At 41.8% G+C, this 27,993-nt stretch overlaps 2 protein-coding genes across 7 annotated transcripts in view; one reads left to right on the forward strand and one right to left on the reverse strand.

The window, feature by feature from the left end:
* Positions 1–644: 644 nt before the first annotated feature.
* On the reverse strand, positions 645–27,570 carry ggps1 (geranylgeranyl diphosphate synthase 1). 5 transcript variants are annotated; one of them, XM_066697019.1, is made up of 4 exons: positions 26,919–27,570; positions 18,532–18,631; positions 12,902–12,972; positions 645–4,377 (listed from the first exon to the last, which is right to left on the reverse strand). In XM_066697019.1, the coding sequence occupies exons 2-4, from the start codon at positions 18,602–18,604 to the stop codon at positions 3,622–3,624; spliced, it is 900 nt and encodes a 299-aa protein (XP_066553116.1). In that variant the 5' UTR covers positions 18,605–18,631; positions 26,919–27,570; the 3' UTR covers positions 645–3,621. The 5 variants fall into 5 exon arrangements, with proteins under 5 accessions (XP_066553116.1, XP_066553117.1, XP_066553120.1 ...); XM_066697020.1 differs by having other exon boundaries at positions 26,915–27,570; XM_066697023.1 differs by lacking the exon at positions 18,532–18,631.
* Positions 27,559–27,993, forward strand: part of arid4b (AT-rich interaction domain 4B) — a 52,701-nt gene continuing 52,266 nt past the window's right edge. For both annotated transcript variants that reach the window (XM_066697016.1, XM_066697018.1), the window contains exon 1: positions 27,559–27,750. The gene's annotated coding sequence lies outside the window, so the exon portion shown is untranslated. The remainder of the gene's footprint in view (positions 27,751–27,993) is intronic.

Here is a 27,993-nt window from a genome sequence, read left to right on the forward strand (position 1 = left end):
ATATATATATATATATATATATATATATATATATATATATATTATACACACGCACAAAAGGATCCCCGTCCTCGATTGTGTTGTAGGTCCCTTTGCGTCACAAAGCTATACCCCCCGCTCTCCTAATTCTGCACCTCAGTATCGCCGAATCCCTAAAGATTTCTTTCACAAGGTGTGTTAGAAGCCACGCGAGTGAAATGACTACAGGATTATTATTACAGGATTGTCTGGATTAGCCTGTCTGGAGAGTAATTCTCTAAAACTCCTCTGATGAGGCAGCGCAGCGATAAGCGGCGCGTGCTTCTGAGCCCCTACTCTACATCTTAATTAGAAAGATGAATTCAAGCAGACAGAGCAAGGTGACATCAAGGAGCTTAAATAGGCCGATGGAGGAATCGTTTCCTGATATCAAGCACCTGAAGACCGCTGAGAACACACACGTTGCATTTACTTTTTAAACAGATTACATTTATAAATCACTCCATTTTAGACCTACCACACCGAAAACAGCATTTGCATGATTAACTATACCATTATATCACCCTAGTCAGCAAAAATAATATTTTATTTTAATAAGACTGGGACATATTCATAAACCAGTTACTGCCGTGACCTTCCCGAATGAAGACAACACTGCAAAGTAGTAAGAAAAGGGTCTCTTTAAATAGTACAAGCCTTTATTCAAGTTTATTCAATCGACAGTGGAGGGCAGGCATTGGCAGCTGTGTGTACATAATGGGGTGATGTGGGTTCAGTCAGGAGGATTAAATCAATACAAGTGAGTATTTAAGCTTTTAAACCAAGTTGTAGGCAATTTCCCCAAGTTGCAGGTGAAGTCCCGATCCAGGTACTCAAGCAGGAAGGAGAAATAAGAAAGGGAATTAACATGACCCAAAGCTTTATTCAATCACACAATGGAAAAGGCAAGGACTGTTCGATACACACAGTCGGTTTGAAGTGACAGCTCACACAGCCTCCAGGTTTCTTTTTTCCCCTCTGAAGATCTGATGATAAACAAGTACTTCACAACTCCAGTCCCTGGCAACCCTGCAGGGCCTAGATTAATTCAACCAGGAAGTCCAAAACTAGTCTAATACATAAATAATACTGTTTATAAACAGAAAAAAAACAAATCAAACAAACAAAACGTTTATCAGCTAAGAAGACTGGAGTGAAGAAGCAATGACCTGTAAAACTGCAATTTTAATGAGCTTTTGGACTTCTTCAGCCTCCTGTTGGATACAACAACCCCCCAGGTGTATGGTTATACATTTTGTAGGTGGACACATGGAGCGAAAATGGCTTCAAACAAACGCTCACTCACTCAGGACTTAGGCACAACCAAAAAGGAACAGGAATAAAAGGGGATTTTTATTTTTAAATGGTATCCTCTTGGGACTACTTTATTGATCAAGGCATTAAACCATCTTCCAGAAGACCAGTTTTTATCTTTATTATCTTAGTAACCTAGTTGATTTAGAGTCTTCCTCTGGCTGGGAAATTAAATTGGAGTCTGCATTTGCTGTAGGAGAACGCTCGACCTCTTCATCAATCTGAGGTAATTGAAGTTAAACGGAATCCACATTCCAGATTGACCGATACAAAGACAAACAACCTCCACGTCAGCCTCCTTCTTTAAAAACTTACGTTTCTAATAGATCTCCGCTCTTCCTCTCAATACGATCTATTAAGAGAGCGATGCTAGAAGTAAATAAACGAGCTATCTTCGAGGTCTAAAAGGTCAAAAATGTGCTTTTATTTAATTGTTTGATCTTCCTCAAAAATATCTAGCAGCACTCTGCAGTTTCCTTTCTGTCAGAGTTCATTTTCACTTCTGAAGCATTTCCTTTCCCATTAACCCACATTTAACCTTCTGCTAAAAAAACTAAAAAACAATTCAATAGGAGCAGCTACAAGGCATCTGTATAAACCCACTGCAAGTTCCTGTCATGCAGATCATGGTTATTGCCAGTATTATGTAACCAGGCCCCCCTCCCACATTAGCTCTCGGGGTTTTATAATAGTCTGAGTACTGTGTAACCGAGTGGTTTATGAATCACAAGTGCAGTTCTCGCCAGCGTTTCTCCTTAATCCCCCGCTGGGCGCTGAGGGTCACATTTGAAGGCAGCGAGTAGTGATCAGGAGTCGGCCCAGGACTCAATGGAGATGGAGAGCAGCTTGTCTAAACAAGCCAGCCTCTGGGAGGACAGGAAAAGGACAAATATCAAAACGGAGACTAAGCTTCAATCACCTCATTCATGTTTCCCCTAATGCACACAAGAAGGGCTCGGGAAGTCAGAGAAGAATTCAGCGATTGAAAAATCAACCTTTTCAGGGAAGGCTTTCGGAGAAAACAACGAAAGGTGAGGAAAATGAACAAACGCATATAGACACTGGCAGCCGTGCAGCGAAATGTGACTTGTTATTTTCCTGAATTTGTCACACGTGAGCTCAGGTTTTTTCGAAAAGCAAAAATGCTGCTTCACGAGATGCAGCAAAATTTGGAAGCTTCCCCCTGAAAAATCTGTATTACCCAAATTGTTGACAGCTTTCAAGAAACTGGAGCAGATGTCTTCAGTCAAGAAGTGCAGGGAAATGGATTTTGTTTTTTCTCTGCCTGTCTGCTTTCCTGCATGTTATTTTTAAGGGGGCAGACAGCAGAAAGCTTTGACAGCCTATCAGCTTTTTTATGTCTTTCAAAGCGAAAGACAAGGTTCAGCCTTTTCATTATGCCTCTTCACTCAATACCCATGCTTCCGTCTCATAAAAACATAAAACTTTCAGATCTAGGCCTGTGTATACAGGATACAAATCCATTTTAAAACTCCAGAACACTTATTTTGTCAGTTTCAATGGCAGCCATTTTCTCTTGCGGAATGTTCCATAAAGTTTGAGACCCGAACATCCAGAGACGCCAAGCAGCACTGATCACAGAGCTCTCATCTCATGCTCTGTTACAATTTTCATGAGTCGTTGGATTTCAGTGCAACAGATAATGACGGGATACTTCGGAAAAGCAAACCTGGCAGCTTGGGAAGATTATTTTTGGCTTGAGCTACAGGAACGCTATTAAGCGGCTTCGTTGAACTTTAGGAGGCTGCGGTCAACAAGTCAGAGTCAAGTCTGCAGGGTCTTAATTCTAGATCAGTACATGTTTAACTGCATTTATGGGCACTTGCATCATCTCTGGAATGGCGAACAACAAACGGCGGACTTTGTGGACTTCAATGAACTGCTTTCATTTACCAAAGCTGGCATAGTCAGTGGAATAGCAAACATTAATATTAAAAATATATGAAAACAGATTATATAACAAACAAGACAACAACCCTGTGTAAGGCTACACTGTGCAAGTCCTGGACAACACCTTTAACCCTTAAGATCCCAGTGCGATGGATAAGTCAAACACTTAACACGTCTAACAATTACATACATGACTCCTCTAGGAGACATGTACGCCATGCGGGATTCTTAAGGGCTACAAAGCCACTCCAAAATGAATCGGCTGGCGCTCCCCAAGAATCAGTCCCTCTTGACCACGTACTGATCACTCCAGCATCTTGTGCAAGTGCAACAAAGGCCAGGGGGGAAGATGTAGACAGCAACAGTGCCAGGACCTGCTCAGTTCTCCTTGTGCATCAAGCTGAGCTGCTCCATCAAACCCTCGAGCTCAGGGTTGCCCCCCAGGTCCCGGATAAGCCGGTAGGCCTCTTGCTCCAGGTCCCCGAGGGTCTTCCGCGTGTAGGCGAAGGAGCCCACCTTTTCCAGGTAGTCCACACAGTAGCGCTTGATGTCCACATTCTCGGTGCGCTGCCGTAGGATGTTCAGCACCTGGGTGCTCTCCGGGTGGGACCAGATGGCGTGGATAGTGGGGAAGGAGAACTTGCCCTCTGTCAGGTCCTCACAAAAGCTCTTGTTCTCGCTGTACTCCTTGGAGTTGAGGTTGGCGTAGTCGTCGCGGATCTGGAAGAACAGCCCCAGGGTGTCCAGCAGGGGTTTCAGGTCCTGCTGGTTGTCGGAGAAGAGCTGCATCAGCCCCACGGCCAGGCCAAACAGCCCGCCGGTCTTCTGCAGCACCATCTGGCGGTACTCGAGTTCTGTGGGACAAGTGTAGGTGTCCCTCCAGTAGATGTCTAGGCCCTGGCCGCGGTGCAGCTCCAGTAGCTGGCTAGTGAAGACCTGCACAGCCTTGGGGTGCTCCAGCTTCAGCACCTTCTCCAGGCCCAGGAAGTAGACGTAGTTGGACGAGTTGATGACGGACGGGATGCCGTAGATGCTGTGGGCCACTGGGAAGCCCCGCCGCAGCTTGGAGTTGTCCTCAATGTCATCGATCAGCAGGCTGGCGTTGTGCAGCATCTCCGTCACCTCGATGATCACCTGGATACACGGGAAAAGGAAGGGAGGCAAGTCAGTTTGTTCTTTAGTATGATGACAGTCTAGTAGGATGTAGATCCAGAGACAATACTTAGAGACGTCATGAAACAGGAAACCATCCAGAAAACTCAGAAAGAGAATCTACATTTCATTTGGGTATTAAATGACTGTCCCAGGTTTTTGGTGGCAAATATATTTATATGGATTGCTGCATCACACACTAGTTTTTCTAGCAAGTAAGTCTAAAGTCCACACTCACTGTAGAAAGTAAGAATTTCCAGGTATAACTAATAAATGTTCCAGTATTTTAGCTTTTATAATCCTACTGAAAAAGACCCACTAAATATCTTAGTTTTTAAAAGGGCTCGATACAAGACTTGACCCACATCCAGCAGAGGGCAGCATTTGTATAGGATTTAATACGTCTGTAGCCCTTTCTTCAGAACGAGTGGAAAAACCGGACTGAGCACATTTCTCACAGGTTACCAGTCTGCTGTTTATAGTAACCGCAGAACTATAGACATGAGACATGGCCTCTGGCACCAAAATACATGCTTAGGCAAGTCTTCCGCTAAAGTCAGAGAGTAAACTACATCAGAGAGAGCCTGGCATACACAAAGCAAAGATCCCATTTCCACTCCTTTACCCATGTGCAGCGAGAGGGAGAGCTCAGCACACGCACAGCCGAGTATTAAATGATGACGTTCGGGAGCGTGATGCGAAACTCCCAGGTGTTGGACAGCAATCCTTTCGTCTTGGATAAATACCAAGGAGAGATCCCAGACAGGGGTCAAAGAGCATGCATGGCCAGCCAGGGCTTCACAGGCCAAACCCAGTCAGGTGGGGTTATCACACAGGGGGAGGGACACACACACACCCACAATTTTCTGTCAATCCTGACAGCCTGTGACCTGTCCTCATTCACCATGTCCCAGTTGTCTATGCAACATGTAATGAAAGACCTGTACAGGTCATTGCCAAATAGTGCGAGGAAACGGTTGAATCCAGTTGGTGTGTGACTGTGCCAAGGTACTGCATTATCAATAAGGATGTTTTTGTAAGTATAGTGCAGTATAAGGGCTGCAGTTTCTGCCGCAAAACATTGTTTTCTCACCACAAAGCTGGTCAAGGGTCATGCTCAAATTCACATGCATCAGCCTTTTGTTGACTCGAAGGCCTCTCCAAAAGGGTTCCACTATTTATTTTTTGGACTCCTTACCCTGCCAAACCACCAAGCAATAAAATCCCCAGAAATCACTTGTCCAGAGACACTCACCTTTGCCAGATCAACTTCGTTACAATAGAAAAGCACACACAATGCCAGGCATGGGGCCAGTGTCATTAAGTTCTTTATCTCCGAGCACAGCCGCTCCCTGATCAGACACACGCCGAGTGCACTATGAGGCTGGCATCCCTGCCAGCACATCTCCCCAATCACACTCTGCCGCTCTCACTGCCCGTCGCCCCCGCTCTACAGACTGGCAGAGAGGGAACGAGAAACTAGCAGGCGTCACTGCTTCACCGAATAAAAGGAAACCAGTATGATTAGTGCTTTTTGTTTGTAAGATGCTTACCTCTCTAAATAGAGCAAATATAAATAAGCCAAAACCTCTTTACATGGTGTAAGATTACAATGTCTCCATGTAGACAGGACTTTTTTTTTTTTTTAAGTAAAAAAATCAGATCAACCATCCCTATTGCCTTGGGAGGGTTAACTGAAGGTAAAAACTGCTCTACTGTGCTTTCTTTACTTAACTACTGAGAGAGAGAGAGAGAGAGAGAGAGAGAGAGAGAGAGAGAGAAATACAAATCTGGTACTTTGGCCTTCCACATCTCAAATCGGCTGTGCAACATTTCCCAAACTCTCAGACATCTAGCTCCATGTTTCCCGCCCAAATAGATTGACATGATAAGCCAATTACTGCATACAGAAGGCTCATTTCCAGGCCTTTGTGTGAATACAGGCACTCTCATTAACAACGCTGTGATCAAGGATTTCAAAGGTCATCCTGTCAATTACACTCCACATCTTTTTTCAGTCAGTGCTGCAGCCCTCCTGGTTTTGCAATTTATTCTTGAAATACAACTTTCTACAGCGAGATATACATTTCTCCTACTAACGACATGTTTTGACCAATGATGAGATCATTAGCAGGACATGGAATAGTACTCCTGGCACATAACCACCCCTCCCCCGCCCACTTACTGCAACTCCCTCCTACTGTAGGATCATTACATACTGAAACATGACACGTCTTGCCAATCACAGCAGGAGAGTATAAACCAGAGAGTGTGCGAGAGAGAGGGAGAGACTCGATATGTTGATGTGTACAAGAGGACCCAGCAGACTGTGAAAGCAGCTCCAGGAGGGGAAGGGATTCCTCGGATAGCTCATGTCAGTCAGACTGGGCAGCTAGTGACATCAGCAATACAGGCTGGGAGACGTGCTTGGCACTCCGACTTTTACCTCAAGCCCCAGCCCTGAGCCCAGTTCTGAATGTCAGACACATGCTGCACAGCCTCAAAAGATCAGGACATGCACGGCAAAAACCATCGCTGGAGAAACTGGGCTGACAAATTGGCAGATGAATTAAATGTTAATTCCAGCTGGGCAGGCACTTAGTCACAAATTGTGTTGAAAAGCACCTGTTTCTACAGCTGCCATCAGACAGCCCCGCTTGATAATGATGACAGTGTGGTTGGGATGATGGGTTCAGCGAGAGTTTACCACGAGATAAGTCGACTCCGGCGAGAGAGGAGCGCGTCTGATGTCAAGAGCCGAGCGCTGCTAGGCGGCACCCCCGCACTCGTGGCCCTCGCCGAGAGCCGTCAGTAGCTCTCAAATTGAATCTCTCTCACAGGATCACAGAGTTGTGCTGCAGAATTCCTTTGGGATCAAAGAATCACAGGATTTACAGCACTTCATTAAAGACAGAGGGCCAAAAATAAGAAAGAAAATCCACTCAACTTTCCTACCTGCATGACAATGGTCCCAGACGCAAGAGAACCATGCCATAGTATCATTACTACTAGAAAAGTAATTTGAAAAGTTCGGCCTGATATTAATAAAATACAAGTTGTAAATGGTACTTTTGATCTTGAAAAAATACAAGCAATGGCTCATTTGATGGAAACTAACTCAATACAGATGTTTAATGCCTAGGTTATAGGAACTGCATTCAGAGCAAGGGATACCCCGTGGAGGCACTGCAGACCTGCCTGTTGGTTTACTTCACATTTAATTTCCAGTGGATTCTGTGGATACTTAGTAACTTTATAAAACTGTACCTCTATTCTGAAGTACAATATTAATTGAAACCATTTAACACTCACTCTGTTCACTGCAGCCTGCTCTCCTAATAACGGTATGTTCATATAACTCCTCTGTGAAGAACAGGTGTTCCTTTAGTCAGTTTTTAATTCAATGCATTTTTATTGCAGTGAATTTAACATTCAGATTGGGAAACTCCAACCCCAGTTAACATCCACCTTGACAAAACAGTACTGTTCTACACTTCTATTCTTTTACACTAATGAATGACTGAATTAAATTATTGCGGAAGAATTAAATTAATATGAAAAAAAAACAAACAAAAAAAACACATTAACTTAGCTTAACCCTCTGCCTCACGTTACAGCAGTGAATTTCGAAAGGAGTACAAAATTGATTTTTGACACCGTAAATTGGCCTTCACAGTTCTGCACTAACCGCACTGTTCGAGTTATCTGGAGAATGGATTGTGGTTTACGGGTGAACTGTCTTGCCACAATGGTTGGCACTGCAGAGAGAAGTGGTCAGATCCCACCATGGTGCCAAGTAAACTAAAACGACACCTTACACGTATACATTTGTCCCTGGGCAACACAGACATGCATTTCCTGAAGCCGTTGGATGATCGAATTGAAAAGCATGAGCAACTGATGACCGACCGTGTAACCGTTTCTGATCAAGTGCTGGCAGCAAGCCGGTTGGTCGCCACATACAGCTGCAGAGGCATTCATCTGACCGGTACTCGAGCCATTTTTACCATCGTGAGAGTTACTTGAGGTTTCAGATGCAGTAAAGAAATCAATACAAAATTCCCCTTAATGACATGTGAAGCCACTCCACAATAGAAAACACTAAACACTTAATTGCAACTTAAAATATCAAGGATCATAATGAACTCTTGACTAATACTAGGTACATTGAGAAGAGATGGCATGAAATAATTTCTTTCCTGGCTTTCCTGGGAAAACAGTCAGTCATTCACGTTTCCATGAGCTGAGAGCGATTAAAAATGATTCTTAAATCTGGAGGAATCAAAGAAGTTGGCCTTGGCTGTTGAAGTGGTATGGTGTACAAAACTACCTAGCTGGCATATTCTGCCACCTCAAATGGAGGACTGAGTAGGAAAACCAAAAAAGTAGTATAAGCATTTTGTGAACATTATCATTATTTTTTTGGAGTAGTTATAAAAAAAAATTAAAAAAAAAATACATTTAAAATCTTCTGGTCAGAGCTGACTGGCTGCTTTTTGTGGCTATTAGTCAGTGCACTCCAAAATCAATTAGGTAAAATCAGCGAAGACAGAATATAAATCTGTATCTGGAGGGGGACAGATAACCCTTGACCTGTGCTAATCGGTCATTTAAAGTCAGACTGGATAGGATCCTTGGATCACTCCGTTATTAATGGACACCAAACGAGCATGATGGGTCGAATGGCCTCCTCTCGTTTGTAAACTTTCTTATGTTCTCATTCGAAGTCAGTAGAAAGTATATATTTCAGTACACATTTGCCACTTGCATAAGGTTCCTTGATAAGTGAATTTCACAAATTGTTTTTACAATGCATCCTGATCCACACTTCACTGGATTTAATCAAAAACTCCAAAAACAGATAAGCCGTTTGCATTTGTAGAGATGTCTGTGCCCGTGTGCCTTCTTCCCCGTAGCCGTGACATTGAAAGCGAGTGACAGAACACGCACACAGGTTTAACGGCAGCCAAGGTTTTGACATGTCGATTCGGCGGGTCAGGCAGGGCGGCCCAGTCAAGCTGTGCTGTGAGGTATAATGAGACTGTACAGCGCGAGGGCAAATGGGGGAGAAAACGGCAACTACGCCTTAAGGGGTCTGGGGTGGTCGGAGATGAGCCACACTTGACAGTATCGCATCCTGAACTGAGGCATTATTAATTCTATCAATCCACGAATCTAGTCTCTTGGAGGCGATAATCTTGTCTTATTTATTTAAGTAAATATCAATAGGAACAGACAGGGCTCGCTGGAAATCCTCCAGAAGTTTAAACATACTGTTGTAGTGGGAATAAAGTATTATTCTTTTGAAAAGGTTATTGAGTGATTCACCGGGGGGGAACTTTCGACTGACACTCTGCCATTGCTGAATAAGTGTTTGACAAAAGTATATTGCAGATAAATAAGTATGGTGGAAAAGATCATATTTAAACTGAACGACTGTTTCTAATGAAGGGTGTGAGTGCGTCTGGCTACAACTACATACAAAACAATGACAAAAAAAAGAGAAAAAAGGAAACTAATGCCAAAACACAAACCATGTGTGTGTTTAAAATAAAAGAGGAAGAGGAATAGAAAAATACCCAACTGGTTCTCCATAAGAAACTAGATTCATCTTTCGACAGTACATTACAGGAACGTGTCAACTTCGGCCTTCATCACAAGACAAAATTAGCCCAACGTTTTCCTGCGAAGCGTTTCTCAGGGTGATCCAGCACCATTAGAGACTGCGGGGCTGACAGGAGAAGGAGTTTTTGCCATTTTTCAGGTGAACAATACTTCAAGGCTCTAAATATTGATATCTGTGCAATTGCTTTTTGACAGCTATAGCTGCGCCAATATCCAAGGAGGACATCAGAGAGCTCACAGGCCTCACAATACATCTCCCAGCGCTCAGTTACAATTGTCAGAATGTCAGGAGCTCTGCAAGGTAAATTAACTTGGAGAGAAGAAAAGGAAACGCTTTGCAGGAGTACTCGGTAACAAGGTTCTTCTGAATTACATGCGTAACCCGTGGCATATTCTCAGGGTTTGGCATAGCGGCTGCAGACCGCGTTCCACATCATCATCTTGTGTGAAATGAGCCAGAGCACACATTTGTTAATATAATACTCCCAAGCACTTGAATTCATTCACACCGCGCAACACGCAACACTGAGCAACAGTAAAAACCATGGAAGATATTCAGAGTAGCCTGGAAACAGGACTGCACTTCCAGAGACACTCGGATACATTTTGAACTCCACAGGAAGGTCACATTCTGGTCTTACGGACGCCCGTTCAGATCTCCCGAAAAACAAACCCACACCACAAGTTACAGCATCACCGCACAATGAGGGTGCCCGTGTCTGCTCAAGAGGATGACCGTTAAACAATGTTAGTGGCTGTTCATTGAATTGGAATGAAATGAAACGACAAGCAAATGCGAGTGGGCCAAGGGTAGCTTACTTCCCACATGTGCTCTCAACAGGAGATCACACACAACATGAGTATGGAGACGTACGAGAAGTTGTGAAGGGTAGCAAGTTTACTACAAGGTTATTAAACTTCATCTAACCTTCGCTAGAAATGAACAAAATGCCCCAAAACCAAATTACGTTGGCATTTGCGCTGCTTCCTCTGGAACATTTAATGAAAATTTAAGAACAAAAAGAGGACTGTTGAATAACTAGCCTAATGCAGTCTGACAGGCTTTAAAGTGAACACAGCACTTAGCATGGAGAGCTCCAGAGACAACTTGATTTGCAGTGAATAGATTACTATATTCCTGCCATTGCTTCAAAACGGAAAGGATATTAACAGTCTTCAAAATTGTCATTTCATCAGGCTTATAAAAGGGCCAGTGTTGTACAGTTGAAAGTCATAAAAAGCATTTGTCAAATAAAATGACAACAGTATCTCCGCACGTCTATTAGAAAATAATAGTGCTCTGCCGAGGAGCTTTAAACAGACTTAAAGTCGTGACACAGAATCGGGCAGAAATGCGACATCATGGGATTCCCAAGAGATTACAGACCCATATCTGGAATCAAACTCAAAAATAATCTTTTTATTTTAACTATGTGCAAGGACACTTATTTAATCACTTTTCCAGAAGCACTCCTTTAAAAAAAGAATTAAAAACAAAAACTCCTGATAAACCGGTTGCATTTGGTTTTTCCTTCTCCACCCATTTCTTTGCATCACTCATTAGAGCATCAACTCAATTTGGAAATATCGAGGAATCCGCAAATGGCCCATGATGAGATATTTATGTGCTTAAATCAATAAGGATGGATTTTTCATCAGGGGCAGAGCAAGAGAGCTGCAGCACGCTATCCAGACACCAGACGACTATTCCTCCTCCCTTACCTCAGCCGGGAGAAAATTCTAGGGTTCTGTCCACCCTGCGTTTACCACGGGAAAACAGCTGTAATAACTGGCCTGAGCTCAGGTGCTTTTGATTAAACCCCTCTCCGATACCTGGCACGGCTTTAGCTGCAGTGCAACAGAAGTGTGCTTTGGAGTCGGGCGCAGCACATGTCTGATCTAATCCTGGCAGCGCGGGTCCAAGAGCACGGGGTTTGATAGGGACACAAGGCAGCAGAGGCGGCCGTTTCCGATTCCCCCCCCGAGAGATGACTCGAGTGCCTGTGCTGCCCGGCACAATGTCTTTCTTCTCCGTCGTCTTTTTATTTGTTCCTGCTGGGCCAAAATGATCTTAACCTGGAATTTAATGAGCTGGCAGAGGGGACATGTGTGTGGAATTAGTAATGCAGCAGTGGAAAACTCAGAAATGTGATTTCACTGTTGGCGACTCAGCAGGGATAATCTACTGTGAATACAAAAAAGGAAAAGCATAGGACGAGTGTGTTTCAACACCTGGCATTTGGATGAAGGCCTAGATTAAAAAACAGTATACATATATGTACGTATACATACATAAAGGCACTTTTGATGTGATCGCTATGGGGAAACTTGAAATCGCATGAAACCTAGAGCAAAACCTCCCTCCTTCCCTTTTGTTTTGGCCTTATTTTTCTTTTTAACAAGGTTTTAAATCATAGGCTATAATTCTAGTCCCCAACAAGATGGTATGCTGATGAATTTTACTGGGGCTTCCTGTAATACAGGAACCGAGCAATTAGGAGCTACACGTTAATGCTCATTTCCCAGTTCTGTGGTTTGCGTCGTGCAGCTCGGGCCTGTGCCACAGCTGGCTCCTTCCCTGAACTGCCGGTGACCTGTGTACCAGGGCGGCACCCATCCCAGCGCTCTCACTCACAGCTGGGATGGCACAAGAAACAAGATCAACTAAACCCCAGGCCACAGTAAACAGCTCTGTGTGAAGTGCCTTGATCCGCATGGCTTTATTTGGAAAACACTACAAATTAAAATGTGTCTTTCCCCGGTATCCTGCTTACATAACATGGCATGTATGGTTAAGCTAGACAAACAGCAGGTCTAAGCCGGCTATGGTATTGCTGCACTCCGCTGAAAACAAAAGGGAAGACTGGAAAATGGCTCTTACCTGCAGTTTGTCGTCTGGGACATTGAGCCAGTGGTTAAAGGCCTGTGACAGTTTGGTCCTCACTTGCTTGCCTGTTTTAAAAAAAGAAGAAAAAAAAAATCGTTAAAGAATAGTAAAAACGTATGGTCGTCTTTTGTCAACTTGAGTGGCACTTTCATCTTCTCCTAGGAAAAGATCTGTCTCTTAAGAAAGTCAGCTGCAAATTATAGACTCACGTCTGCGCGGGAAAGATGCTCTGAATCTCAATGATTTCCATTTAACACAGAGGAGAGATGTGCGCTTACCGAGTGTCACCTCTGAGGAGTAAATCGCATTCTGCTGTCCTCCTCAACTTGCACAGAGCAGAGTTGTATTTTTTCGAGGACCTGAATTCTCAGTCTGATGGATTTACAAGGTGCTTTAATACAAAAACAAAAGTCTACCATGACAATGCCTTTCTAGAAACCACTTCTACAAGATACAATCCTAGTATGATGAATCTGGCTGGCCTAGGATTGACTATGATTTGAACACAATAGTCTCCACCCCCCGCCCCCAGTGTGTTCCCATCACTATTTTGCTCTGCACCCCATATTGCAGTGCCTCTAGTGCGTATATGCATATACATCAATGCGTTTTGATTTAGGTTTCATCTATGAACATATAACGATTACAGAGGTATAAACAGTTTTTAGGCCTATAATTTACAGACCAGCTGGGAGTTGATGTGCATTCGTTTTGATATCTGGGGCTGCAGGTGGTGCCACCTACATATCTGCCGAGTAAATGTGCAGGATGTAAGCAGGATGTTTGATTGATGCTGGACTCTAACGCACCGAAACTTAGTTAGAGCTCATAAGGGTTGATAAATTTAACAAAGTGGCCTCTCTTCACAAAAAATTCGGGGCCGTTGTTCATTAGCTCCATTTCTTTGACTAGTCAGTCAGTCAGACTCAAAGCCCTGGTGAATTCAGATCTCCTTTCCAAGGTTTTTCACACCGAAGTGTCCTTGTATCATCCCGAATGAAATGATTTCCTCCCCCCCTGGTTCGAGCTGGAATTGTAATTGTTAAATTACAATTGCAAATGCACACCCTGGCTGCCGATTCAGAGCTCGGCCACACATGTTTGATTCATGCCCAGAGCAGGGGAGGATAAAGCAGCTCCCATTGTATACAAATTATGGAGGATGATTTTAGAGCAAACGACAGAATAAGCTCAGCTCAAGGCTCCTGCAAGCAAAAAAATCATCATAATAAAAAAAAATATATATATATAAACCCAGAGGATTGGAGAGGTGGATATCAGCTCAGCATCTGCTGTGGTAGACGGCTCTGCTCCAAAGCTCAGAAACCCGTCTCATCGATATTGACCGCAGTACAGAAATCACACACCTGGGTTCTTAAAAATTAGAGGCATGAAATGCGAGATGTATTTTAGTCCACATGGACATGAACGTACAGTTTTTCAGGAATGTGAAAAACTGGCTAAGTATAGTCTACCTATTGCTTAGGATTTTCTCCCTTTTAACCCAAAACCAAATTAAAAGATGTATAGGTCTACACACAGACTCCTAATTAGTTTAGAACAGGATTATGCAGAATTTATGAAAATGCAAAAAAACAAACATTAAAAAATTGCCTTATGTTTTAATAAGGCACAGAAGAGCATTACCATCTCCTTATATCCGTTCCCCAGATACACAGACAGAATGAGAAAACCAGCAAGACCCAGGACTCTCTAGAAACTGCGTGCCGAATGCTCAGATTTCATTCAGATATACCCGAGAACAATGATTTCACTTCTTCAGATAAAGGCAACAACAAACCACAGAGGATTGCCAATCCACAACTACTACAAGAGGAGTGAAAAGCTAGGAAACAAGCTTACAGTAATGAGGACAAAATAAATCACCAGCAATATCAATGGTGGTAGCAAAGGCCAGGGGCAGCAAATAGAATCTGTAGAACTGTGGATTGAAAGCTTTCCAACATCTGGACAAATTTAATTTGGCCAGATTTGTGACACTAGACACTGAAGTAACTACAGAGTAAAGACACACTGATCGCATTGTTACAGTGCCATAGGAATACAAGTCTTTAGCCTACTCTAATGACCAACAGGTACTGTAATGTACTATACATCCCCAGCAGGCTGTCCTCGGTGTTGCTTTTATGCAATATGCACTGACAGCACTTTGGAAAAAGTTTCTAATTGCTCAATATACATCATAACATTTTAAGATGTTAAAAGTGATCTGTCAGAATTATTTTATGATTGTAAAGATTACCTCATTTAGTAACGTACAGTTACAATCTTAAAACCATAAACTAAACACTGTGCCAACAGGCAATTCTCATTGGCAGAGACATACAATCGCTTTTAATACTTCTGGCGAGTGTGACTGCAGATTGAGGCTTCACAGCAAACAACAGGGCACATCTTATGCAGGTGTAGAGGTCTTGTGGGGGTTGCATTAAAGCCAAATAGCCTTAGATTGGCAATTTGAAATGGCGCGGGGTAGATGATTGCTTGAATTCCAGAAGATAAGGGGTGCAATCCAAAGCGTTGACGATGTGCAAATATGATCAAGAAAATCTGAATAAAAAGCCAGAAACGGGGGAGATGAAAATAACTAAATAAACACCACATGAGTTTATTCTGTGGGATTCTTCCTCCTCATGCAGCTAAAAGAAAATCAACACTGACTCCAGGGAGACAGCCGTAAAGGTTGACAAAATAACTTGCCTTTTTTTAGGTTATCAGACTGAATAACCCCCAGTTATATCCCATCAGCATCTATGATTGCATAGTGTAATAAGAAAAAAGGCAGTACACATACAACAGATTGTAGAACTAAGATGCACTGAAGGTATTAACAAAAATTACACAAGACATGTCCTTCTTGCTTCACTGAACTTGGTTATGGAATTAGATCTAGTTTTATTGGAGGCATAACGCTCAGACCAAAGACCGATGTAATGAAAAGATGCATTGAAATAAACATTTTTGCAGACCGTTTGGTTTCACAATTCATCCATCACCTGATGTTAAATGCCATCACTTCGTCTATGCAAATGTGTAACTGGCAGAGAGAATAATGTTACACATGTCCAATGTGCTCACCCCCCACCTCCTCTACATTTCTCTTCACTGAACACTGAATCAAAAAGCTTTCATGGGAATCTACACAGTAAATAATGCTTGCTCAATTATGAATGGGGACTAAACTCGAACAGAAGAAAGAAGTCCCACAATGACAAACAAAGCGCAATGGTAATAAAGCAAATGAGCTGGGATTGAACACGTCTCATTACCATACTTTCCCAACCGAACAGATGTACAGATGAAATAAATGCATTGAAAACTTGAGTCTTAGTAAACATGAAGTTTAACTAGTATTATTTTCAGTTTTTTGTTTAAGACCAATACACTTTAAAAAGTTTGTTTCTAGGGGATAATATTTCAAATTTGAAAAATAAATAACATTGATAATATAGTTGGTTGTCGCAGCTTTGTTGGAAACTAGAATAATTTTCTTTGCACGTGATGTTGTCGATTCTGCATTAAGATTTTCATTTATTCTTGCTTCTTTAAAACATCGCCCACAGCCCCCTTTGGCCAGGTATGGCCAGAGTTTCACAGTTCGGGTATTTGTTAATAGAAACACACCCGTACCCTCACAGTACAGGTACACTAGTGTAAACGTGGCCTAATAGTTTGTCTTTCCTGCCAGCATTTCAAATCCATTCAAGATGCTTCAGATAAACACATGCAGGGTTTAAACGGAGGTGATCGAAGGAAGCTGTAACCCTAAGGAATTGCGGAATTTCCAGGTGAAGAATTTTTCTTGGGGGGTAGGCCTACATAACACAAAATCCCCCTCCCCTCTCCCCAAAAAGTTGCCTTTTCATTAGTTTCTTTACACCCCACTTAAAAGCACATACATGTATCAGGGATCAAGGCAAAGAAAATCCCCATTTAGGAACTTAAAACACGTTCAGCTTTAAAAGATCGCAGACTTCTTTTATGCCATTAACTGCCTGTTGTTCGACGCAGTGTCTGACAGCCATGCCCCAGGAGAGGGAATTCAAACCAACCCCAGTGGGTTTTCTGCGTCTCATCCATACTCGAGCAGAAACCAATATTCCAAGGACACTACGCTGAGATTGGTGTCTGACATTGGCCGGATTCCAGCAGGAGGGAAGCTAGTCAGGAGACGCATACACCGGATTGTGAAGCGGGAACGGGCTGCCGGCCCCCTCCTCCATATTTGAAATAATGGGGTCAGGGGAACAACCTGACCGAAATGCAACAGTGAAAGGAAGAATCAGCATAAACCTATTGATTCATATGAAAACGTATTAACCTTGCCCAGAGAGAATGCAATAGAGGACATGTTATTTAAACCTCTTTACTCATCAAAATCTCACTGTGATGAGCATTCCTGCGTACGATGGTTAAACTGGCTCTCAAACACCTTGCCTAAATCACACCAGACTGGTGTCAACACGTGGAACTTCTTTAAATAACCACGCTGATTATTTACCATTGTGTTCCTTTGTATACACGCTGATGGCTTTGCTATGTAGTAACAGATTTGTATATTTATTCGAATGGCTTTCCTTCTTTTAATTGAAAAAGCATCTCTTATACAGTGATCCTCTTCTAGTCTTTATTATCCATTTCTTTGTGTAGGATTTCTGATCTCTGAAAGCCAAAGACATTTTAGGATGTGAAACACTATACATTTACAATTTCAGCTCAATACACCGTCTCTAGAGAATAGCTTTCTGATTGAAATAGGTTTTGCTTTAGAATTCAATGTTGTCTCAAAAGAGCAACTTACTTCATGTTTTCAACAAAAAAAAACATTCTTCCTTCGACATATACAAGTACCTTTCATGTAAACATTTGGCAAAATATAAAACAATGTGTGACCATGGTTTATGCACCATGAGTCTCAAAAGTGCTGAAGCAACAACTAGGCCACTACATATATTGAGATATACATTTTCACAATGTCAATTTTAAAAAGTGACTAAGAAAAAGTGAAAAAACTGTCTCTTTAATATTCTTCTACACAAGAGCTTTATAGAATACCACCTCCCCACTTCCTCTTTAATGGGGAATCTAAGAGGTAGAAAAGATCAAAACTATGACCTCAACACGGCCCTTTGAAATCACCTTGTTACTTTTCTTCTGCAAGAGGGATTTATTCCTCATTAATTGTTACTATTTAATAGACAAACAAAAAGCCCAATACACATTACAACTGTATAACTATGAAAAAAAACAAAGGTCATAACACAAATTTGCTTGTGCGCTACTTCAGAAAGCTGGGTCTCGACATCTCAACTCAGCTGCCCTTATTTCAGCATAATTATTTAACAGTGAAGCCAATCGATATCAACAGAAAAAATAAATAAATCAGGAACTGCACGACTGCCAGAGACTTCTCAGTGCCTCAGTTCATGCCACAAGTATGCAGAGTCAGTCCTATTAAGTCCCTTCTATTCTTATTTTAATAAAACAAATAGAAACAAATACAAATTGATTATTCTTGTGTCTTATAGTAGACAAGCCTACCTTCCAGATTATTATTTTGATTTTGTTTCAGGTCTGCGATTCAGGATATCAAAACACGTTACCTGGCAGCTGCAGTAAGTACTTGTAGGGCTCGAGCAGAATGCGTTCACAAGCAGCTCTCTTGTCAGCATCCATTGCTTGCAATTTCCACAATCAATGAACCTGCCAGCAAAGAAAACAAAAGAAACACATAAAGAACTTGTTCCTTATCCTTCAATGAATGTCAGGAAACGGAGTGATTAATGCAGGTTCGCTTGCTTGTTTTTAACTATACTGTCAAATGATATTGCTGAAGCCCGAAGCGGCACATTCTTGAGACAAGACGGTTTAGCTGGCGTACGGTGCCTGTATTCAATCCATTTGGTAGTGTGGAGGAGCCCTGCCCTTGTGCGGCATAGTTGACAATTTTGACGGGAATAAATTCAAGCCGACTGCTCAGCAAGACTCTCAAACGATTTCATAAACAGTCTTTCACAGATTTTTCAAAAGGGGGGCAAAAACACTAAAACAAAAAAGTACAACGTGAACCAGAATAATTTAACATCTTTCCAGAAAATAAAGACTTTCCGCCTTTATTCCCCTTAATTAGCATCTCATCGTTTGACTTGAGCATATTTAACTAAACAAAATCATAGTTTTAAAGTGTCAGGTGTTTAGCACTTAATTTGTTCTGTACCTACAGCATTTGCCCACCAGGGTCAAAAATTACTTGAATGAAGGTGGCAATTTCTGCTTGCTACCACCCTGCAAAAATTCATTGCTCATCATGAGTTAGGCCCAGGAGACACTACATACATGCTCAGGAGCAGGAAGTTGGCCGAGTATGACAACATTGTTTTCAAGGCGGAAACGAGACGGATGTTCATTTCAGTTCTCTATTATAAGAGTGAAACTGACAGACGAGCGGCTTTGCCCATCACTAATGTAGATCAACAAGTTTCAGTTCCATAAAAGAACGGATCCCCTTTTTTATTACTTTCTGCAATTAAATTTCTACACAAACATGCATGGACGAAGCCCTGCCTTGATTTCAACAGATACAGATTTCTAGCTTCCACTTGGTTTCGCTAGGAACATCTTTCCCCAGTTTCTCAAAACAGAGATCTGGCCTTGCATGAGAAGGGGTTTTATCATTTAAGCAAACCAAAAGTAGTGTGCTTGTGATGGCTGTAGGAGCCATTCATTACCTCACAGGGAGGAGAGATTTGTATGGCAAGCCAAATTATCTCTGGAAATCATTTAGAGATCTCTTTAAAAGGCACCTTATTTAGATATCTCTAAATGGTTTAAATACATCTCTAAATCATTTAAAGATCATGAAATTCATTTAGAGATCTCTCTAAATGATAATTTGGCTTATAGATCTAGATCTGGAGGACGGGACAGAGACATAGACACTACAGGCACAGCAAATTAGAGAGCTCAGGCTGCAGTGAGTCTACCCAGCTCCGCCAGACAGGGGACTGCAGAGGCACCGCACTGCACTCTGTAGACAATCCCGTAATTAGGCCAGCGCTTTTTATAGCCGTTCCCCCACCAAACAGTCAAAGGACCGGTAAATGGGGTGTGTTGGCTTGCTTTATGGTGGAAGGCAAGAGTCCATGCAAATGCAGCTAGTGGCTAGTGCACTGAGTTTATTTACATCTTGATTTTTACAATTACCACTTTGCAATAGAATAGGCCTGCTGCAATCCACTTTGCAAGCACAACAGTTTGCACGACTTTGAATTAAAAAAAAGTCCGATTTCACTGTCAGTCACCCACACCCCTGCACATATTCACTGGAGCCAATATAGAGTCATCCAGCCTCGCTCTCAGACTAAAATGAGGTCATCAAAATACAGGAGATGTACCACAAGTAGATTTCTTTTCAGCAACCGACTGAGCTAGTGGCAACGGCAGGAATTGTGGCTTCAGAGATTTCTAAACCTTGTGGATCCACAAAGGCCTTTCACAGCAAACCGTTTACTGCGCTTCGTTTTATGTAACAAAGACAAGCATTAGGACACTATGGATGTAAACAACACATTTATCCAAGAGAAAGAAAACAGATGCAGGGTCAGATAAAGCAGTTAAAACAAAAAGACTGAGTTTATAAAGATAGCATTCAATAATTGGTTATAAGAGGCTTGTTTCAACATTGGGAGCTTGAGCACTTTAGAAAAAGAAAAGTGGATTTTTATGTTCCAACTCATTAATATCGCAAATTTATATAACGTGTTCTTGTCGATTATTAAATGCAAGCCATACAAAATGTATCAGTCACAACTGTAGATTTAAAAAAAATTAAAGGACTACCAAATTAATTCTATAAACAAGCTTAACATACATAGCCACTATTCTCAACTGTAAATCTTGACATGCACAATACACTGTAATAAAATAAATTAGCGATTCCTAAAACAAGCTTCAGTCTCAACTGCTTCTTACACTTAGGAATTGATCAAATTAGAATCAAGTCTAATGTATCTCATTACATTTCTTTGCAGACTTTCAACGGTTGCCTTTTTTACCCACCCGTGTTTTCAGGAGTTATGGCATGGCACTGTAAAGCAAGCACTGTATTCAAAACTAATTACAGGTTACTTGTACACACTGTCAATTTTCAGAGCACTGCTTTTTCTCCCCCTAAAGATAATTCAAGTCATTCACCAAGTCCATACCCAAGAGAACTCAGGAGGCAGGAACGGTAGAGAAACTTACGGTGTCTATTTGCAATGAGAATGGTTTATAGGCAATGAAATTAGTTCCATAGTTACAATATCAAGAGCGACCAAAGGCAAATGAATAAAAATGGTCACATTTGCTGAGGCACAAACAAAAATTGCCTTTATCCAAACAGATAGTAAATCATCCACTACTGCTCTGCGATACTTAGGTAAAATATAACATTTAAGTGCTTCATAGTTTACTAGTTGATATTTTCATTCTTTAAAACAATTAAAACCAATAGCCTAAAACAGTTTAATATAGACGCCGCCAAAGGCACATGTTTAGGGTACCTTTATGAAATTGAAATAACTCACTGAAACTTTCAATTCTTAAATTGTTCTTTTTTTAAAATAAATGAAAAAGAAACATTTCAGGAAAGCCTCTCTTTATGCTTAGCTTGCAATGTCACAGACTGCAAGCAATGGTCAAAAGCTGCATGATCAGTTTATTTTGGCACCGTTGTAAGGGAACATGTTAATGAGATTCCCTGGCCTGCAGACTGTGTTAAATAAGCACAACGTCCTCAGACTGCACAGTCTATAGGCCTACCTCCTCATGCATTCAGCTAGTCGGCTTTTCTTTTCTTTTCTTTATCACAAAAAACAAAACAAAACAGCCCTCTTACCAAATCAATAATGCACAAATATTTAATGACATATTTAGGAAGGAAGACCGGTGGGAAGTTAGGGAGATAGATCAATACGGAGCCATCAGTGATAAATGCCCATGATCATCCACTGGAAGTTTTACTGCTGGAGCGACCCGCATGAACAAACAGGCGGTGTAATTTAACACTGCCCAGGACTGTGTGAAAAACACTGTGGAGATCTAAAGGGGTGTGTGCAAGGGAGGACATACTGTAAGGATGCTTTACTACAATTGTTTGGAGAAAATCATTAGGAGAAAATAAATCAATTGTGCTGCGTTTTGGTCTCAGTGGATTTCCTTTTCCTAGCCTGTTAAAACCCCAGTGTATTTTGAACTGGTACTTCCTGTAGGTGCCAGCCAAGATCTACAACTGGGTGCAGTTGGTTTGGAGCCAACACTCGCGCCTTTGCAGCAAGGGAACATTTTTCCTTTTCAAATGTTACTACCAGTTCACCAACCACCCAAAAGGCAAAGGATCTTTCCGACACAGGTAGTACTCGGTGATGAATTACTGCTTTTAGAGCTAAAGGCTTCTGTTAAACAGCACCTGCTTTAAAGTTCCTATTGCCTGTAAAATTGTGATGCTTTGTCTGGTCTGAAAATATACACACTGACATTGAGAAGCGCTATAATAATAGATTACTACAAACAAAGATCAAATGACAGATGACACCATTAAAAAAAAAATTTATATATATATATATATATATGCTATTATTCAAGACAGCTGAAGTACTTTCAGCTTTGTCAGTTTTGAGCAATTTGTAAAAGGTCAAGGATGCATGCGATTGCAAATGTCACATATAATAACAGCAGGGTCCCCGTGTGAACTGTCAGTATATGAACAGATCTGTACAGTGCGTAAGATCTCATGAACTCTGGCCATCCTCATCAGCCAGGCAAGAGCCCTCAGCAGGGTTAATTTTTAAATGGTTTAAACACTAGGCAAGCTTAATGCCAATGAAATGAGAGAATTTTATCCGAAACAAGATGTTATACCATCCAATCTCTCTCTCTTATTTTACCTCTGATGTTGCAGCCGGGGTGATTCATGTAGCTCTTCAACACTTCAACACAACCACAATCCTTTGGAGGAGGCACGAGCCCCACTGCTTGGTACAGCGCTTTAATTGTACCCACAACAGAATGTACACAAAGTGAATCACATTACTTGAATCAATTGTGAAAAATGCCATGATTATGAAGCAGCCTGTCATGTTCACACCCTGGTTAATCACTAGCCCACAAGCAGCAAAATAAAACCACTAGGACTTCTTGCGACAGCGGCTTCCCCGTCGGACACACCGACACAAATCAACTGCGCAGCCGGCAAATTTGAAAGCCATCGTTCAGAATGATGGATAATGCAGCTCCCTGTCTGTAGCGGAAAGACAACCCCAACATAAATCCTTGTGAAAGAGCAGCCGCGTTCTGGGAAGTGACAGAAGCCAGACGCTTCATAGCTGGGCGATACCCAAACAAGCAGCTCTCAAGCAAACAAATACACTTCAAGACACAGGGCCCGGATTTCCCTGTGTGAACACTAGGCAAACTGCCTATCTAATTACTTGACTATGGAAGTTTGCCCACAGGGGAAAAAATTAATAAATAAATAAAATCACTCAAACTGCTATATAGGCTACTGGTCCACCACCACACTCCACTCCCAATCAAAACTATGTATGTTTTTGTAAATCTACCTGGAAATCTTAAAAATGTACAGATTCTCATGAAAATACATTTCCATTTAGTGGGCAATGGATTGAACGTATATGAAAATGTATTTGAAGAAACAAAAATCAAATCGGTGGACATTTGGCCAATATGGCTCCTCATCCATCAAAACATCGCTCCTTGTTAGCCATCACATCTCGTCACACAACCGGAGCAGTGTTGTCCATTTACACCCGTTTTCCCCAAATCACCATTCAGAGAGCATTCATGCTGCTTGCGAGCCTTTCTTCGACAGATCACAGATGCTAGGAAGTCAATATTAGTATGAACAGTAGTGTTTTAGTGCCGCCCCCTTCTCAGGCCACTTCACAGACACCGATCCGAGGTCATGAGGTTTGGTTTGTCATCAGTTTTGACTGTGTACTCCTTCGGTTTCATTTAATAATGTGATTTAATAGTAAATGATCTGCAATGAAATGCAAATAACACGGGAGAAACCAGAGAGTGACTAATGTAGCCGTGGAGGTGTGTTTGTGTGTGTGTGAGTAATAAATCATCACAACATCCTATACCTTTACTCTGAAGCCAAACACAGTAGTTACTACCCCAGGGCACTGCTCACCTTAGAGGGCCGTTAGTCAAAATATCAAAGACACAACGTTTTGCCGTCGTCAAATGCTCTCCTTGCAATAAAAGACAACTAAAAACAGCACTGAAACAATGTGGTTTCAGAAACGCAATGAATGGCATTTAGAAAAGCAATGTGCCTTGTTTTAGAGAAGAAAAAAATAGGAAAATCTGATTGAGTCAACATGGTATCAGATTAAGGTAATAAAAAGGCAGTATCAGTGGTGATAGCTGTACAATTGATAGCTGGTGTAATTATTTCTGCTACCGTGCACAAGCTCTGAGCTATAACACACCGGCACCGCTACATGCAAGGTCAATACATGATTACTACTATACTGTCACACAGACAATTAACTTGTGTGTGCCCATTGTCTCTGCTGTTGCCTCTCGGAGAGTCATGACAGGAGATCTCAAATAAATCTCAATGCATTCCTGAACAGCTAGATTCCTTCTTCTGAAACACGAGCCAGAGTGAAAACGGATTGGTGTTTGGCGATCCCATCTAATAAAGCACCATGAAAGAACGGTTTTCAAGGCTTCCATGAACATGCCAAAACAACTTACACAAGATAAATTAGGCATTTCCAAACCAACAGCTAAAGAAAGCTAAAGAAAGAAAAACATTGCTCAAAAAACACTTCACATTTTTCATTAGGTTTCCAGAAAACTAATTCGGGGAAAAAAAAAAAAAAAGTTCTAATTAACAGACAAACTTGCAAGACTCCAACACGAAGGAGCAGCAGGTGTCAGTTTTCCTGCGACTACGGTGAGTGAAGACTTTCCCCTCAAGTTACTTGTTACTACTCAGTCCTGTAGCTGGCTGTGGAGAGCCAAATGTGCTTTCAAATGTGACAGCCCGCTGTCTTTAACAAAACCCAGCCGAGAGTGTGATAGCATGCATGTAGGTCATAGTGATGGTTCTAGAATTCTGCAGGTAGGTGCAAAAGCAGTCAGCGAAAGTAACAATCAAATTGGTTCGAAGAAAAAGGACTACGGAGAGACAAGAATACCCTAAATCTTCCCCCAGAAGTGAAAAAGCATCTGAATTGGTTTCCTGAAAAAACCTTGCTCATTAGTTTTACAAGCAAGAATGTCTTAAGGTCATTATGATAAGATGTTATATAAATGTTAGACATACTTTTCATGTTCAAAAAAGCATTACGAATGTCAACTAAATGTTTTTCCTGGCTAACCCTTTGAGAGAACTTGGCATTCAAAACAAAAGAGTAATTCACTTTTCAGGTAAGTGCAGAGAAATTATTCCAATTGGAAAATGCGGAGGGAGGCTAGGGGTAGAATTCAGAAGGAGATTTCATCCAGAAATGTATGCTTGTCATTGTGAATGCACCATTTCTCAGCCACACTATTTTTAACCAGTTTAATGGATACAGTCAGTTCTGGAAGCTTGTGCACTGCAAAACATGCCAGACCAAATCCTTTGGAATGAATTTAATAATTGTATTACAATTCAAACGACGCATTACAGTAATCTGTAAAATGCTTTATTTGTGAGACATAACATCACACTGCATTTAGATGAAACGTACACAATGCAAAAGCAACAATTATCTTATTTTGTTCCCCTAGGTAGATGCAATCTATTATTGAAATAGAAATACCATTTGCTACATCACAAACCCTGGTATAAGAACTTAATTATATCCCAGTCTACCATCAAGATTAAAATAAAGAACCCTACATATATTAAAGCAGAATAGAGAGAATACCATACATTTTTTTTTTTTTTAAGTGTTTTGGCATATATGCCTAGATTAGGGTTTGCATTCCTAATTAAATGGATGGTGAATGCAAGTAAAATATTAATAATTTCAATAACGAAACAAACTTAATCCATAACCAAACAGGTGCCCACCAACACTTTATTTGTACATAATACAAACATGTTTTGGATCATTTAAAAGGTTTAAATACTCAAAATACCCATGGCCACTTTACCTCAGACAGGCATTAAATATGGATGCAGTTCTTCATTTATGTCTGCCTACATTTAAAGTCATAAAAACACACTTAAAAGGTCATTTGGATACTACACAAACTAATGTGATGCAATATGCGTGTTTGCGATTCTTAGGAGCACCGTGCCCAAACCCTGTTGGGAGGTAGAAACGAAATAAATCAAAGCTTGGGCCAGTCCCATATCAAAGAGTCATAAAGCACATTCAAATGAGCAAAATAACATGTAAAAGTGACATCTGACATAGACGCATGACGATGTACGCAAATGACAATAAGATCAGATGGCATGGTGTTGTAATGCAATCGAAATCGAAGCGACACAAACGCTGCAGAGATACAAATGTCCTCTCAATAGACTTATCCAGGTGAAAACTAAGGCAAGAAAAGCAAACGTATCATTCAAGCTCAGTGGCTAGAAGACACACCGCGCCGACATGTGATCAGCTGTTTGACAGGACACAGGCACCTCACATAAGGACAACTACAATGCTGCAGAGGAGCCAGTGCCAGTAATCCATTACATCATCGCCTGCAAGAAACAGCAGAAAGGGGATAACATTACACGTAGCATGCAGTTACCGAGAAGCCTATGCAACAACAACAACAACACGAAATCACCGTCCTAACCTGCGGGACATTACTCAGTCAAAGCTTTATTTGCAATCACAGCGATCTATTGAAAAGCGGGAATGTAGTTGATACTTTTTGTGAGGTTGTTGTTGTATGTGCAGACCAAGCCAACTCCCACCATAACTAGTCCTCTGTTGTGTCAGTGTAAATATGGTCGACAGCTCGGAGCTCCACCTACCTGGTCGATCAGCAGTTTGCAATCCGGGACACTTTCCTCCCCACTTCCGCTTTCAACCCGTTTTTGGTTATTCTATTAATTTATTATAGCATCCACTATTATTTTGGACTCGGACCCCAAACGCAGGTGTACGAGATCATTTGCCACTGTTCACCAGGACGCCCGATCAAATACCGGTTCAAAACAATGCTGTTTTAATACGGGCGCTTCGTCTCATAAATAAGGCAACCAAGCCGCCCTCCTTATCCGCATTCAGATTCACAGCAAGCTATATACGCCATCGCTTCTGCACGGAGCAGGCGCGCAAGCGTTGGGGGAGTGCCTGGGACTGTGCTGCATGTTTCAATGCGCCTGTCGCGCACGGCTTCATGGGAGTTGAAGTTCGGAGTACCAGTTGCTCTCCATTGGAAATAATGGCGTTGTGTACTGCAGGTTGCACCGTAAACAACTACATCCCCCACCCTGCCCTAAATCTCTGTTTCCATAGTACCGTTAGAAAATAACGTCATTTTCTTTCAGAGGCGGACCAATAGCGTTGCGCGAAGGGCGGTCACAGAAGCCCGTCAGCCAATCACTGCAGTTGACAGAGACGGGGGGCGTTCCGGGGGTCCGTCAGTCAGTTTCAGAAGGAGAGGAGCACACAGAGAGAAAGAGTCCCGGAGAAAGAGCGTCTGTGTCGGATACGCATCCTGACAACAACCCGGTGGTGGCGTCAAAAAACCGTCATTTTCGTGCGGTCCCCCCGATGCTGAAGTTTGATGAGCTCATGGAGGAATAAAAGATTGCACCAAAAAGGACCGGAAAAAATAAACAAAAGGACTGGACTTCCTCGGTAAGGAATACATTTAATTTCATGAACTTGAATATGTTGAAAGCATAAAAAAAAAGATCGAAACCTCTATAAATCCAACCCCAACGGGCACTTTCCGAGACATTTTAATCCCGGGAGCGCACAGAAAGCGAAGTTGGACTTGGGAGAGCGACAAGGGGCAAAGGCAGCACTCCGTAGTGAGCGACATCCACCCGATCGCGGCTGCTTGGCTCGCTCGATTAGAGAGATTTTGTTTTGTTGTGC

Source organism: Amia ocellicauda, chromosome 23, assembly GCF_036373705.1.
Source record: "Amia ocellicauda isolate fAmiCal2 chromosome 23, fAmiCal2.hap1, whole genome shotgun sequence".
Lineage (NCBI taxonomy): Eukaryota > Metazoa > Chordata > Actinopteri > Amiiformes > Amiidae > Amia > Amia ocellicauda.

Excerpts from the sequence above, each read along its gene's own strand:
- ggps1 (XM_066697019.1), bottom strand. The coding sequence starts at position 18,604 with ATGGATGCTGACAAGAGAGCTGCTTGTGAACGCATTCTGCTCGAGCCC. Across the intron at positions 12,973-18,531 it reads GTACTTACTGCAGCTGCCAG|GCAAGCAAGTGAGGACCAAA; the intron begins GTAACGTGTTTT and ends TTTTTAAAACAG. Across the intron at positions 4,378-12,901 it reads TCCCAGACGACAAACTGCAG|GTGATCATCGAGGTGACGGA; the intron begins GTAAGAGCCATT and ends CCGTGTATCCAG.